The sequence below is a fragment of the Hippopotamus amphibius genome, chromosome 4 (assembly GCF_030028045.1).
Source record: "Hippopotamus amphibius kiboko isolate mHipAmp2 chromosome 4, mHipAmp2.hap2, whole genome shotgun sequence".
In the NCBI taxonomy this organism is placed as follows: domain Eukaryota; kingdom Metazoa; phylum Chordata; class Mammalia; order Artiodactyla; family Hippopotamidae; genus Hippopotamus; species Hippopotamus amphibius.
Genome location: NC_080189.1, coordinates 46,166,828 through 46,180,281, shown reverse-complemented (window position 1 = coordinate 46,180,281; position 13,454 = coordinate 46,166,828). Strand labels below are relative to the sequence as shown.

The window sequence follows — 13,454 nt, the reverse complement described above, 5'->3', positions numbered from 1 at the left end:
TCAGTTTCCTCACCTGTGAAGTAGGCATAATCTTACTTTGCAGAACTCAACAGGAAAAATACAAGTAAGTTTTAGTCAAGATTTTCTGTAACTCCCAGCTAACTCATTTCTAAACAAGACTTTACAAGTGTTCATTCTGAAACTCCCACAGTGCTTCTGAAAGACAGCAAATATTGAACATTTGATATGTGACAATTACTGATAAATCCATGTGTGTGTATGTGTGTGATTCATTTATTTTGGCTTAAATCTTAAATTTAGAGCTTCTAGTAGCTAAGTAGAAGAAGCAGACTTAAAAAAATAGAATTGAATTGAGAACATACTAGTAAGTGCTTATTAAATAAATATACTTATTTAATAAGTGAGTGAATAAACAGAAGAGGTACTAATGGACTTGTTTCTATACTTTTGTGGCGCTGGAGAAGAAATCCACACACCAGCCCTCCTTGGATGATGTCCACTGAGCAAATGCAGCCACTGGAGCTCTCAGAAGACAGACTGGACAAGCTTGACCCTCGTTGTGGCCACTTAGGTAAATGCTCCAGTGTGAATGTCAACAGTGAAAGTCAGAAAGGGGGTGTCTCTGCCATTCAGTTTGCAAGCAAGTCAGAGGGAGGCCCCCTGAAACCTGATAGCTTGTGACTTCTGGTGACAGCCAACACTAGATGGACGGGCAAATAGCCATGCGTCCGTGGGGTCTGCCATGTAAATATTAGCTGAAGCGCTGGAGAGAAGTTCATTAGGATTAAAAAAGAGAGAGAAAAGGCATTGTCCTCTTTTTTGGGTCTGACAGGGTCCCAGGCAGAGCATTTTTGAGGCAATAAATGGAATGTGGCAGTATAGCTTGTTTCCAGTATTTCCCGGCACACTTACACCCCATGTGCTGTGCCAATAAAATATTTCAAATATCTCTCTTTGCCGATCAAGACAGAATTTTAAATAGCCTTTTTCTGCTTTATTGTCAATCTGTTTCCTTTCCTGAACTGACTTATTGCATAACCTTTGTAATGAAAATACCAGAAACATTTCTGCCTCTACCCATTTCTAAAAATGAGACCCTCAGACTTTTGATGGATGGGCCTTTTGCATATTCATAGCCTTTGTTTATACCTCGCCTGGTTATGACTCCCCCCGCCCCTCCCCTCTCCTCATTTACCATCAAGATATTTTATATTCAGGGTTTCTCCAAAAATGGGGAAAAATGCAATTGACGTAAAAGTCAAAATTGAAGGAAATGTCTTGCTCTTTGTACGGGGCCCCAGGTCGCATCTTAGGGTTGAACGGTGACCTGTGACCGGTCCATAGCCAGCCTGTACTTCCAGAGACCCCACAGGCGGGCAGCACCCATGCTGAGCCACTTTCATTCATTCCACAAATGTCTGTGGTGTGTATAATATGGGGGGACATTACCTGTGCTCTGTGGCAATAAATTTTTTAAATTACATTTTCAGCCAGACACTAAGATATATAGTCCCAAGAGCCTGGGTGGAATTCCAATGCCATAACCTCCCAGCAGGGGAAACTTCAGCCTCTGAGCTGGCCTTCTAAGCTCGGTTTCCGCATCCACAAATTAGGGATGCTAGTACCTTTCCTGGTGGGTGTGGTGTGATAACTAAATGAGATGATGTATTCAGGATGCTGTGACTATTTAACAGCCAGTAAAACACAGGCATTGATGAATCAGAAAAGGTGTTAGTCCATCCTACGTGCTAAAATGAGGTGAAATCGCCTAGTACCTAAGCAGTACTCAATAGACTCCCTTTATCATCTCCTTTTTTTGTGTGCATGTAAACATAAAAGCATATAGTTCAATGCCTTACATGTAGTACAATTTCAATAAATGCTTATTAAATCGAAATGACTGGATGAAATTATTAAAATCTCCCAGGTAAAAGGAAATATTTATTACTATTAAATATGGCTGAAGAATGATGCTCTTTGATTTTTTGGTTATGTATTATGATCTTTTGATGATGCAGGTATAGTGATGTATGGTTGCTAAACGTTTCTTCTGGTAGGCTCCTCACACATGTTGGGTTTCCTAAAACAAATGATCCAAATTCCAATAGACCGTAAGTAACTTGGAAGCAAGGTCCATTTCTTACTTTTCTTTTTAGTCCTAGCTCAATGCCTGACACATACAGTAGAAATTTCATCAACATTTGTTGAATAAATCAATGAATGAATGACACAGGTTATGTCTAGACCCACAAAAGTGAAGTGAAATGGTTTGGCACATTTAATCCACAATGTTTTAAAGAAAGTGACCTGAATTTTTTCATAAAAAAAAGAAAGAGAAAGAGAGGAAAGAGAAAAAGGAGAAAGGAAAAAAGGAAGGAAGGAAGGTAAGAAGGAAGGGAGGGAAAGAGGGAGGGAGGGGTGGAAAAGATCCAATTACTCTGAATTTCTCCATCCTCCTTCATAGTTGCAAATCTAGCTGGACAGTATCCAGGCCATAGTGAGTTTCCAGAGAAGACAAATAGCTTCACTGCCTTGCAGCTTCTTTGAATCCTAACTGAATAGGTCCTTATCTATACTATGTTTGAGTTCATTCATTTAAGCATACATTCAACAAGTATTTATTCATTGTTGCAAAGGAAATAAAACACAAGACACCTGTCATAAAAGAGGGCCAGGAATATATGCATAAATAATAATTAGATGACACTTTAAAGGTGTTACATGAGTTAAAATGCTGTGGATATTTAGAAAATGAGAAAGGACACCCAGGACTAGGGTTAATAAGAAAAGACAAAGATGGGGTGCGGGTGGGAGGGTTGGGCTTTCCTCTAAGCCTTGGGGAAAGTATTGGGGGTGAACAATGGCCAGAGTGAACATTTTTTGAGGATCTGAAAAATATCAAATATATCAAATGCTTTACCATCATTAACAAATTTAGTTCTCTCTCTCTCACACACACACACACACACACACACACACACCGATTTAATATTATCCTCACCTTAAACATTGAGAGAATATTAAAATTCCTAGAAATTATGGCCCAAGTTCTCAGAACTAACAAGAAAAAGAGTCAGGATTTGAACTTAGATCAGTCTAACTCCACTTATTCACCCATTCAACAAGCATTTACTGGTGGGAGAGACAATTAAGAATAAAAGTATCAAAAGGATATATAATCTTTAATCTCCAAGAAGGCTCTGCCTAGAGCAGGAGAGAAATCATTATGGAATGAACAAATGCTCGAACAACGACAGATGAGCTCAAAGGACAGCAACATAAACCAAAGCACAGAGGAGTAAAATGGAGCAGAGAGAATACTTTAATGAGCAAGGAGTGATCAGATAGAATTAATTACATAAAATGACATCTGATGGGCATGATGTAGCATCCAGGCTTCAAAAGCTCTGATGAGGTAATGCAGGGGACTGAGGAAAATAAAGAGATGAACAAGAAGACATGAGGACCCAGGGTTAGGATGGGCAAAGAGTAGAATTGCAAAGCCAGGGGGCAGTGAAAAGACCAGTGCTGATATACAAGCTACTATATATAAAACAGATAATCAACAAGGACCTACTGTATAGCACAGGGATCTCTACCTAATACTCTGTAATAACCTATATGGGGAGAGAATCTGAGAAAGAATAGATATATGTATATGTATAACTGAATCACTTTGCTGTACACCTGAAACTAACACATTGTAAATCAACTATACTCCAATATAAAATACAAATTTAAAAAAAGAACAGTGCTGAAGTGTAAGTGTGAATCACTGGTGTGACTTGGCCAGTCATAGAAATGAAGGCAGTGAGGAATAGACTGAGAACCCAACTAGAAGACCAAAGAGAGCATAAGGCACCATGTGGCCCTTGGCTCTCCAAAGAGAAAGGCTTGAGCAGAAGAAATTGGGAAACAGCACTTGGCACCTGTCCTCCCATCAGAAATGTAACTTAAACTCACTCTGTGGCTTGCTTAACTGCATTTTAAAGTTCCTCTTTGCCTTGATTATCCATCTCATTAAAGCTCTCTTCATTTGGAGTTTTACAAAATTCTATTTTTCCCTTTATTACATACATTTATGCATGTAAAGTCCTCTGTAGAAGAGGCCACAATAAATAAATACTTTTCTTTTTCAGACCAAATGACTTCTACCCCTATCTTCAGGTATAATTGGAGACCAACCAGTCAGTGACTGATCACTTACTCATGTAATAGTCTTTTTTTCTTTGCATCTTGTCTAAATCAGATGACCTTTCAGACCAGTTTATTAAGGACTGTGATCTCAAAAAGAAGCCAAGAAAAGGGAAAAATGTACAAGTCACCCTGAATGTTGAGTCAGACCAGAAAAAACCAAAGAGAAAAGATACACCGGCCCTGCACATCCCACCTTTCATACCAGGTAACGGACAATGAGGTCAGTTTGCACATCTGTAAAAGGGAACTGCTTGCCTCTAGATCGCATTGGTCTCACAATGTTTTCCTTACATATTTGGTTGTTTTTAAATCATGGCTACAATCTCTACATTTGTCTTAGTTAAAATAAGGCCAGCCACTATAACATATATATATTCCAAAATATCGCTGGATAACACAGAACAAGTTTACTTTTCCCTCCTCTGTGGAAGTTGGGGGTGGGGGAGGCAGGCAGGACTGGAGTCAGCGGACATCATCAGTACATGGCTTCTCAAGTCACCGCAGGCATCCAGCAGGCCCAAGGCAGAAAAAATGGAGGACTGGCAGGTTCGCAAGTGGCATGCACACGTCCTTCAGTCACAGCCCTCACCACACTGCAAGGGAAGCCGAGAAACGCAGCCCAGCTGTGTGCTTAGGAGAAGAGCCAAAAGGTCTGGTGAACAGTTTACGAGGCTCTGTAACAACCGTGCATGTGACACTTGACACTCTCTTGTTTCCAAAAGTTTTGTTTCCTTTACCCCTTCCCTCCAGGCCATTTATTTAAAGTCCTCTCTATTCACAACCTGCTCGGAGGGATACAAACCAAATAGAACACAGAGCGTTCTGGAAAGGATCTTTGAGTTTTATAAGAAATGAGAAACACATAAACAGCTGAAATACACAGCAAGAAGTAACATCATAATGGAGGTCCTCGGATAAGGACCCCAGGAGCTCTGTCTGGGCAGTGAACTGTGGACAGTTTCCTAGAGGAGTCTGTTTTTAGAGAGTTTGTAAATGATGGAGAAAACGTGCACATGTAGAAGAGGGGAGAGCAGGCAGCTGGGTGGAAGTAGAGAACTCGTTAAGTCAGTGAAGAGTGTAGCCCATAGCTTCTGGAACAGCAAAGGGGGTGGACTTTGGCGTCACACAAACATGGACTCGGTTCCTTGGGCCCGTGTCTGTGCCTCACTTTCCTCAGCGAGGGGACAGTGGTAATAATATTAAATTCCTCAGGGTTTTGTGAGTCTAAAATGAAGTCAGATATGTAATAAGCCTTTGCATAAACGACGTTCTCTAGTGTAGCCTAAATAGGTACTCATTCTTATTATAAAAAAACCTGCTTTTATTAAGATAAGTTTGAAAAGATATATTGACTCCCATCACCATGTGTGTTTGCAAATCTGTATGCAGTGTGCTTGTGGATCAGGAGCTATGTATTTGACCCTGTTTCTCTCTCTGTTCCCCTAACTATACAGATGTGCTTTCAGAACATTTGATTAAAAGATGCGATGTCCAAGAGAGACAACCAAAGGGCAAGATGAGTCCAGCTCTTCATAACACTGACCTGGAACTGAAAAAGCCAAGGAGAAAAGACACACCTGCCCTGCATGTGTCGCCATTTGCAGCAGGTAAAAGAGCTGGTGCAGGGCCTTTGCAGGGGCTGATGGGGACAGGTCAAGAGCCTTACCATCTGGAGGTGCCATAGGCATGGCCTTTGTGCTGGCCCAGCAATCTGTGTCTCACAGAAGTGCTCAAGGGAGGAGCAGCATTTACGGCTGCCTTTCAGGTTTACCTTCCTTGGCAGCTCCCCTGGGGCTGACTTGGAGCTGGGTGAGGATCAGCGCGTAACTCATGCTTCCGCAGAACTGGTTGAATTCACTGAGCCAATGAAGTAGAAATGTCAGTGGGTCCTTGAAAAGAGTTTAAATACCCTCCTCCCCAGGCTTACAGGGATCTTGCATCCTGTGGCTGATGGCTGGTTCTCCCAAGACACCTAGTTCAATTAACCAAATCCTCAGAAGAAAAGGAAGAGAGAGGGAGAGAAAGAGAGCTGCAGAAATAATGATAGCTCCCTCAATATGCATCAAATCAAACCAAAAAATCTTGTGCAAAACTCCACACTGTAAGGCAGCCAGTGTGTGTGAGGTATAGGCTTGTCCCTGAGAATTTTATGTACAAGTTGGGGAATCAGACATGTACACTCAGGGTATAAGACAGAGTGTGTGTGTGCGTGTGTGTGTTTTATATAGATAGCTGGGGGTGGAAGAGTGGCAGAGGAGAAAATTTATTAATGTTCATTGAAACCCCACTAAATTTAGGTATTGGGCTTGGCATGTCTCGTGGATTTTCAAAAATCAACCGAGTAACACAGTGAAGAAGCTGTTATCTCACTTTACGGATAAAGAAATTGAGAGAGAACTTAAGTAACGTAGTCACTCTAAAGTCTTCTGTTGATGAAATGGATGGATGGCTGATTGGCGAACTGATGATGGGATGATTAGAAGGATTAATGAATGGATCAAAATGTGTTCAGGACCAAACACTGTCATATGCCAGAGCTGGGCCTCTAACCCAGGTCTGTCTCATCTGTGTGCAGTTTTTCCTTGCACAATGCTATGGTTTGGACTTGTAGCATTATAGCAACCCAGAAGGGACACTTTTGGGAGGAGATGAGATTTGGTCATTATTATAAAACCATATTTTCCCATTACTTCATTTGATAAAGAAAAAGTCAAAATACAGCTTAGAAGACATCATGAAAAAGTAATCAGGGGAACAGACAGGGTTATTGACTTCTGAAAAAAGTCAGGCAAGGAGGCATGGTACATGAGCAGGCACTAGTCTGGAAAAATGGACTAAGGACCAGTTGGGAGGGGCCTGGGCCATGTTTCTCATAGGTTACAAGCATCCCTACCTACACTGATCCTAGATCCCATTGCATGTTTCCTCCAAGTTCTGCCTCTGTCCACATTCTAGCTACCTTTTAAGACTCAGCCAGCTTAAAGTCTCTACCAACAGACCTCTCCAAGGCCAAAATGAATCTTTTTTATTCTGAACTAACTCTCTATTAGAGCTGGGCATACCAAGACGTCACCCTCTCTTTTAGTATTGTCCTTTTTGTTTTTGTTGCTGTTGCTCTAGCTGTTATTTAAATTGACTTACGTTGAAGACTTTTTTGATGAATTCATAAGAACTGGCCTAGAATTGCCCTATGTTGCGGGTATTGACCTTGATATCTGTCCAATTCCTCCTACATAGCCCCGCTCCATAAGTATCTGTTGATTTACTATTCTATTTGGCAATCATGATTCGGCAGTTTCAAGTTCTCCATTAGGGGACTGATTGTTTTCTGCTCATTCTTGTATTTGTTTTTATTGAAATCCTTCTGGGGTAGACTTAGTAGAGGAACAAAAATACTTACGGAGAGATTTACCTTAGTACAAAGCATTGAACATGGACTTTAGAGTCAGGAAGATGTAGGTTCGATCTCTGGTTCCGCTCCATTCTGGCTTTGTGACCTTGAGCAACTAACATAAACTATAAGAGCCTCCTTCATTTCCTCCATCTCTGAAAGGAAAACCATTAAATCTGTCTCCTGAGGTTGTTAACACAATTGAATAAAGTATATAAAACACCAAACACCTTTCCTGGTTTATTGAAAGCCCTTAGTAAATGTTAGTTAGCATCCATTCTCTTTTCAACCTTATATTCTTTGAGATAAGTTAAACCACTTCTAAAGGTGAGACTTTTTCTAGCCACAATGTTTTACCTCTCCATAGAAACCTGCTGATTCGAGGAAATTCCTAAAATGTTGAGCTCTATTTCTCTGGCGATAGAGGTTGCCTATATCCCAATATCAACATCCTAAGAGAGTAGCTTCCTGGAAAAATAAAAAATGTTTATCAAACAGTGCAAAGTACACAGGATTTGGAGAGGGGGACTATATACTCATAGATTCTATACACATTATGGAATTCCTTGAATCAGCAAATCTCTGTGTTGCAAGTATTTGCAGTTACAGATAGTGTTCTATGATTCTAGCTTTTATTAGCATATTAGCTGAAGTACTTTATTTTTGAAGAGCCTTTTAGTATCTAAAGATTTGGCAGTAATCGAAATGCTAGCTAAGCTGATAAGGATAGAGCCTTCAGCAGATGTTCAGAGAGATTCACGTTGGTTCTAATAAGGATGTTGAGAGGAACTCACAGAAAAATGCACTCCGGAGAGGTCTCCTCTCATTAGCCCTTGGCAAGTGAAGGCTGGACAAGGATTCACGCTCTCCTTTCAATCTCTAGCTAACTACCTTCATTCCCTGAGGTTAAAGAGCTTCTGTGACAGGTTCCAACTGCCAGACAACTCTTCTGAGCAATGAGGAGTCATCTCTGGCTTCCTCACCAGCCCAAGTTTTACTTTCAATGTGACCCACAGTTGCCAGAGCCAAGGGACCACAGGGCAGGGAGCAATGGGTAGGGATTGGTCACATCTGGGTAGCTGAGATCTCCTTAAAAGGAAGAGAAGTCTTTAGCTGAGGTCTGTAGCAAACGGAACTGGAGAAAGTAATAAATAATGAGACTGGGAGCATTAAAGAGAAGCCTTCTGGAAAATCAGCTGATGAGCTGTGAACATTTGGAGATCAAAGCTCAATATGGTACTTGTAGAAAGGAGCCTGATGTATCCTTTGAAAGTGACACCTCTTCTGTCCTGCCCGGAATAGAGTGCTCTGTCTGGTGTGGTTTACCAGGAACGGTGGGGTCTCAGCCCTCGCTGCCTTAGTTCTGCACACATCTGTAATGCAAGTGACTGGCTTTAAATGACGCTCTGGCTGGGATAATGGCCTGAAACAGCTTGCTGCAGGGCTAATTGACTCTTTAGAGACCTTGGACTAACAGCTTTGGGCTTAAAAACACATCAAGCTCTAAGAAGCAGCCAAGTTCCCTAAAGTCTCCTACATGGAGAGTAGAAGGGAAAGAAGTGACATTTCTTAATCCCTACTATATTCCAAGTCTTGTGCTAGATGTTAGAATATTCTTTGAGAAACTCATAGTTTGGTAAGGGAGATGGATGTCTTGTCCACTGATTCCTACAATGCGAAAAGTGCTTTAACTGAGGTTCATATACTATGTGGGTGAAGCATAAAAGAATGTTGGCCGAAATCTATCTTGGTGGCATCATTCTCTGTGGGAGATAAAGATTATGTTTCCTACAGTTTTATAGATGAATAAGCTGAGGCTCAGACAGGTTAGGTGACCTGCTGCAAGTTGAATGGCCACCAGAGGCAAAGTTATCTGGCTCTAGAGCACATTCCATCAACAACACACCTCTGCTTCCACAGGAGAATGTGAAGATCAGGACTGGGTTAAATCAGTTAGACTAGTGTTTATCAAACCTCATTCATCAAATGATCAAAGGCAATGATATGAAGTATCAAGAATAAGAACACAGTGATGATATACAGATGCTACTGATTTAAGCTTCAATGAGATCCATGAAATCAAGATTTTAATAAGCTACCATATATTTTTTTCATTATACGACATTAAAATGAATGTTTAACTATACTACTGTAAATGCTAGTTCACTTTCCACATGAAATTATCTCCTGCGTCCCTGTGGAAAGCCTAGACCACTTTGGAAAAGGCTGACCTTGATGATTAAACAAACTTCTCCCTTCCCTGAAACCGTAGGATTTTTCTTTTTCTTTTTTTTGGCCCAGATGCTTGTACAACTAGGTACCAAGGATACCAAAAGTAACCAGAAACTTGACTAGGGTCTGGGAATTTAATGGTGCCCCTCCTTTTTGAATCCACTCACATTTGGTTTAATGTGAAGAAATATCAAGGAAGGAAGTGTGGGATGCTTGGGGTCTCAGCATAGCTAACTCTATGTTCTCTTACCAAGATAGTCTTAATTCCAAGTAAAAATCCAAACCTCTGTGTGGCTGGTATAAAAGAAAATATCTCCCACTCTGTTCCATAAGTGATTTATGCAAAAGCCTTAGTTTCAGCCAGACTCTTGAAATTGTTTTTCTCCTCAGATAAATATCAGCTAATTGGTAAAGTATCCATATGAACAAACTAGGGACTGAATCAAATGAATAGTCATTAAAATCAACACATAGTTTTCATTAATCTTCCACTGTTGAATGGAGTCCAGTGTTGCAGAAAGGCCTCTTGTGGTGTACAGCTTTCGTCCCTCAAGTTTAGATCTTTATGAAATGCTTCATGAATGGAAAGGTCTCTAATTATGAGATGGGTAGGGGGTGGTGCTAGGCAGTGGTGGGAAAATAAAGCTGACTGACTGGAGTGGGATGACAGGCACCATGGAGGACTGGCCCTAAATCACAGCTCCCTTTCCTTTTATTGCAACGACCCCATTTCACAATTCACAGGATGAACAGAACCACCCAGACCTCCTTGGATGGTCTTTCCTGGGCTGCTCAGTCCAGAAAATGGTGCTAAGGCTTCTGAATTCCACAGACGAGTAAACTTTTAAAAATAAGACATTGTGAACCTAACTTTGATCACAACTTCAAATTTTACCTGGCAAGGATGCTGACCAAACAGCCATCTAAAATCATTAAAATTTCATAAAAGAATGGATATTTTAATCCCCCAAATAAGAAAAAGAATCATCTCAAACTAAAGGACAACTTTTTAAATTGTAGCCATAGAGCCGTATGAAAAAATTCACTGCATTTTCCTTTTTTTCTCATTTTGCTCTAAGCCACATAAACTTTATCATCTACCAGCACTGACATTCAGCAGTGGCATGTTCAGCATCTCAGCTCAATATTTTCCCCAGATGTTAGTAAAATATGTTCACTTTGACTTCATGAGGCTTACCAGTTCTTTTCAAAGGAAAAATAAACTAGCAAATTGTGAAAGGAAGGGAAAAGCTAAGTTGCTCATGGGTGTAGTATTGCGCTAAGTATTATTACATACTTCTTATTTAATCATCACAAAAACCCTTTATGTAAGTATTAATGCCCTCATTTTACATATAAGAAAGTTTAGGTCTGAAGGTATTATCTGGCCCAACACAGATAAGTGAATGGCAGAATGAGAAGTCCAAAGCGGTTGGACTCCAAAATCCACATGCTTTCCATCCCAATGCTGCAAGCTTAAATGCAGAACGTAGAGAAGGGAGTGAAGGTTGCCTCTGACTCCTAGGTTGAGCATCTCTTGTAACCAGAATGGCGTTCTCATTGAGCCACAGCTCCTCTGGGAAGGCCAAATAAGGCCACTCAGCTCCCTCTGTCTCTGTTGGCACCTTTAGCAGATAGCTTTGCAGACGCTAAAACGTTTCTGGGTTGCCTTGCTCCTGCGTACGGTCTATGCTGTAAGGTCGTCTAATATTTTAATTAGAGGCGATAAATTGCAGATCTGTGCTTTGTTTTGCAGGTGTGACACTGCTCAGGGACGAGAGACCCAAAGTGATCATGGAAGATGATGAAAAGGATGGTGACAAGATAGCTAGTTAAAGCTATTTCCCCTGAGACCACTTGTAAATAGGTTAGATTGGTTCCCTGAGGCAACCTAGAAAAAATAGATTTGTTTCTGCTCTCATTTTGTCATAGTCCGCCTTTAAGATCCAGACACCTTTTCCCCAGGAGGCATACTATATCAGATCGCCAGTCACCTCTTTGTCTCTCTCTTCTTTCTTGAATCTGCTTTCTGTTCCCACTTCTTGAATGTTTATTTTCGGATGCAGTGGAAAGGAAGCAGACCATCCTGACTTGGGAGCTAACAGGGAAAGCTTTAGTGCTCAGTGTCTGCATCTTCTGGATCAATTTGTGGAGCAAAGAACATGGATAGCATGGGAAGCCTGTATTTTTTGGTTTATGCTGCTGGGTGGGACTTGACTTCACATTATCCAAACACCAGTTTTGGGGGGAGGGGGGGCCCCCTCTTGCCAGTTAGGGAAGTGAGAATGTTTGGGTTCTAACACACTGATTGCTTTGGAGAACATGGCTTTTTATCTCTTTTATCCTTTCTCAAGAATCCAAGTGTCTCTGGTGACATACCTAACTAAGATCCTTGTAACTGATACCCTAAAAGTAAATATGTAAGCTGGGGAAGTCAACCCAGGCAACCATGCTTTCGCTAAAACACCACAGATAGAGATAGCTGGTCTATCTGGGAAGCTTAGCAATACAGGCTAGTTATTTTTAAAAACATTTCTTAACCATGTTGTCCTGAAATTTTATGAGTTGTGCTACAAGTGAACTGTTATAAATGATAGGTATAATACCAATGTTTGTGATGAATTTCATTTTTAAAAACTTAAGATCAATGGAAGGCCATTCCTATACTTTCAGCAGTCTCACTTATTTAGACCCCAATACACTTTCTTGGATGAGAAGGAAACATGTGCTGTTAGCTAGTGAGAGGAGTGTATACATGACCACTGCCCCAGCCTGTAGTCTGTGGGTGCTGTGGAAAGGCTTTGCATGAGGCCCTCACCTACCAGCTGATGGACATGGGGGAAGATGAAAGCTATTGTTCAAAGGTATAAGGGTGGATATTCAAACAGATCCTGCCTAAAAGCGATAATTTGGAAGCTCTGTATACACCCTGACTCCAACAGTTTGTTAATCCTTCTGTCTTTCTGTTCTCACAAATGTGGAAAACATGCAGGACCCTGCTAGTAATAAAGATGCTTCTGCGAATAAGATGCATCTCTATGTCCTGGTGCATTTCTCCTAAAAATACCCTATTTACTTACACTTACAAGGAGAAGAGTTTGCAAAAGAGACTCAAGGGTAGTTTTGTTTGTTTTTGATCCACAGAGGTTTAAAAGTGTTTGAATCAAGCATTAATATTTAACAATCTAATCAGGAGAGTTTACATAATCCTAGATTTCCAGATTCTCTGGAAAAACCACCTCAAGATCTGGCAACCATCAGCAGGCACCCAGCATCAGATGCCCTTTGAGGAGAAATATACATTCTCCAGCTCACCTGCCCCACCTGGTGTATTTCACCCTCCAGCCTTCACATTTGAGTTTGGAACCCCTAGTGAAGACCCATACTTTGTGTCCCTAATGATCTCTCCCTCTTTGATCCCAGAGCTCCATTTTCACAGCTTTGGAAGGAGGGGAGTAAGATTGTGGCCAGAATGCTAGTTGAAGCATAAGTGGTGAAACAGGCTACCATAAAATCTTCAAGAAGCCAAATGCAATTACAGGTGTGTGGATAATAGGATTACATCATCACCAAGGGACTCTTAGTAAGAAAACACAGATGAACTCTTGTCCTATCAGCTTTGCTGTACAAGCATAGTGTACCTGCAGCCATGCCCACGGGGTGTGCTCAATAA

At 41.0% G+C, this 13,454-nt stretch overlaps 1 protein-coding gene across 1 annotated transcript; it reads left to right on the top strand.

Moving 5' to 3' along the window:
* The first annotated feature begins 450 nt into the window (after positions 1–450).
* Positions 451–11,617, top strand: PPP1R17 (protein phosphatase 1 regulatory subunit 17). Its single transcript, XM_057732561.1, has 4 exons — positions 451–532; positions 4,211–4,363; positions 5,613–5,765; positions 11,538–11,617. The coding sequence occupies exons 1-4, from the start codon at positions 451–453 to the stop codon at positions 11,615–11,617; spliced, it is 468 nt and encodes a 155-aa protein (XP_057588544.1).
* The last annotated feature ends 1,837 nt before the right edge of the window (positions 11,618–13,454 follow it).

Coding starts and splice junctions, on each gene's coding strand:
- PPP1R17 (XM_057732561.1), top strand. CDS start 451: ATGATGTCCACTGAGCAAATGCAGCCACTGGAGCTCTCAGAAGACAGA. Junction 4,364..5,612: donor CATCCCACCTTTCATACCAG/GTAACGGACAAT, acceptor CTAACTATACAG/ATGTGCTTTCAGAACATTTG. Junction 5,766..11,537: donor TGTGTCGCCATTTGCAGCAG/GTAAAAGAGCTG, acceptor TTTGTTTTGCAG/GTGTGACACTGCTCAGGGAC.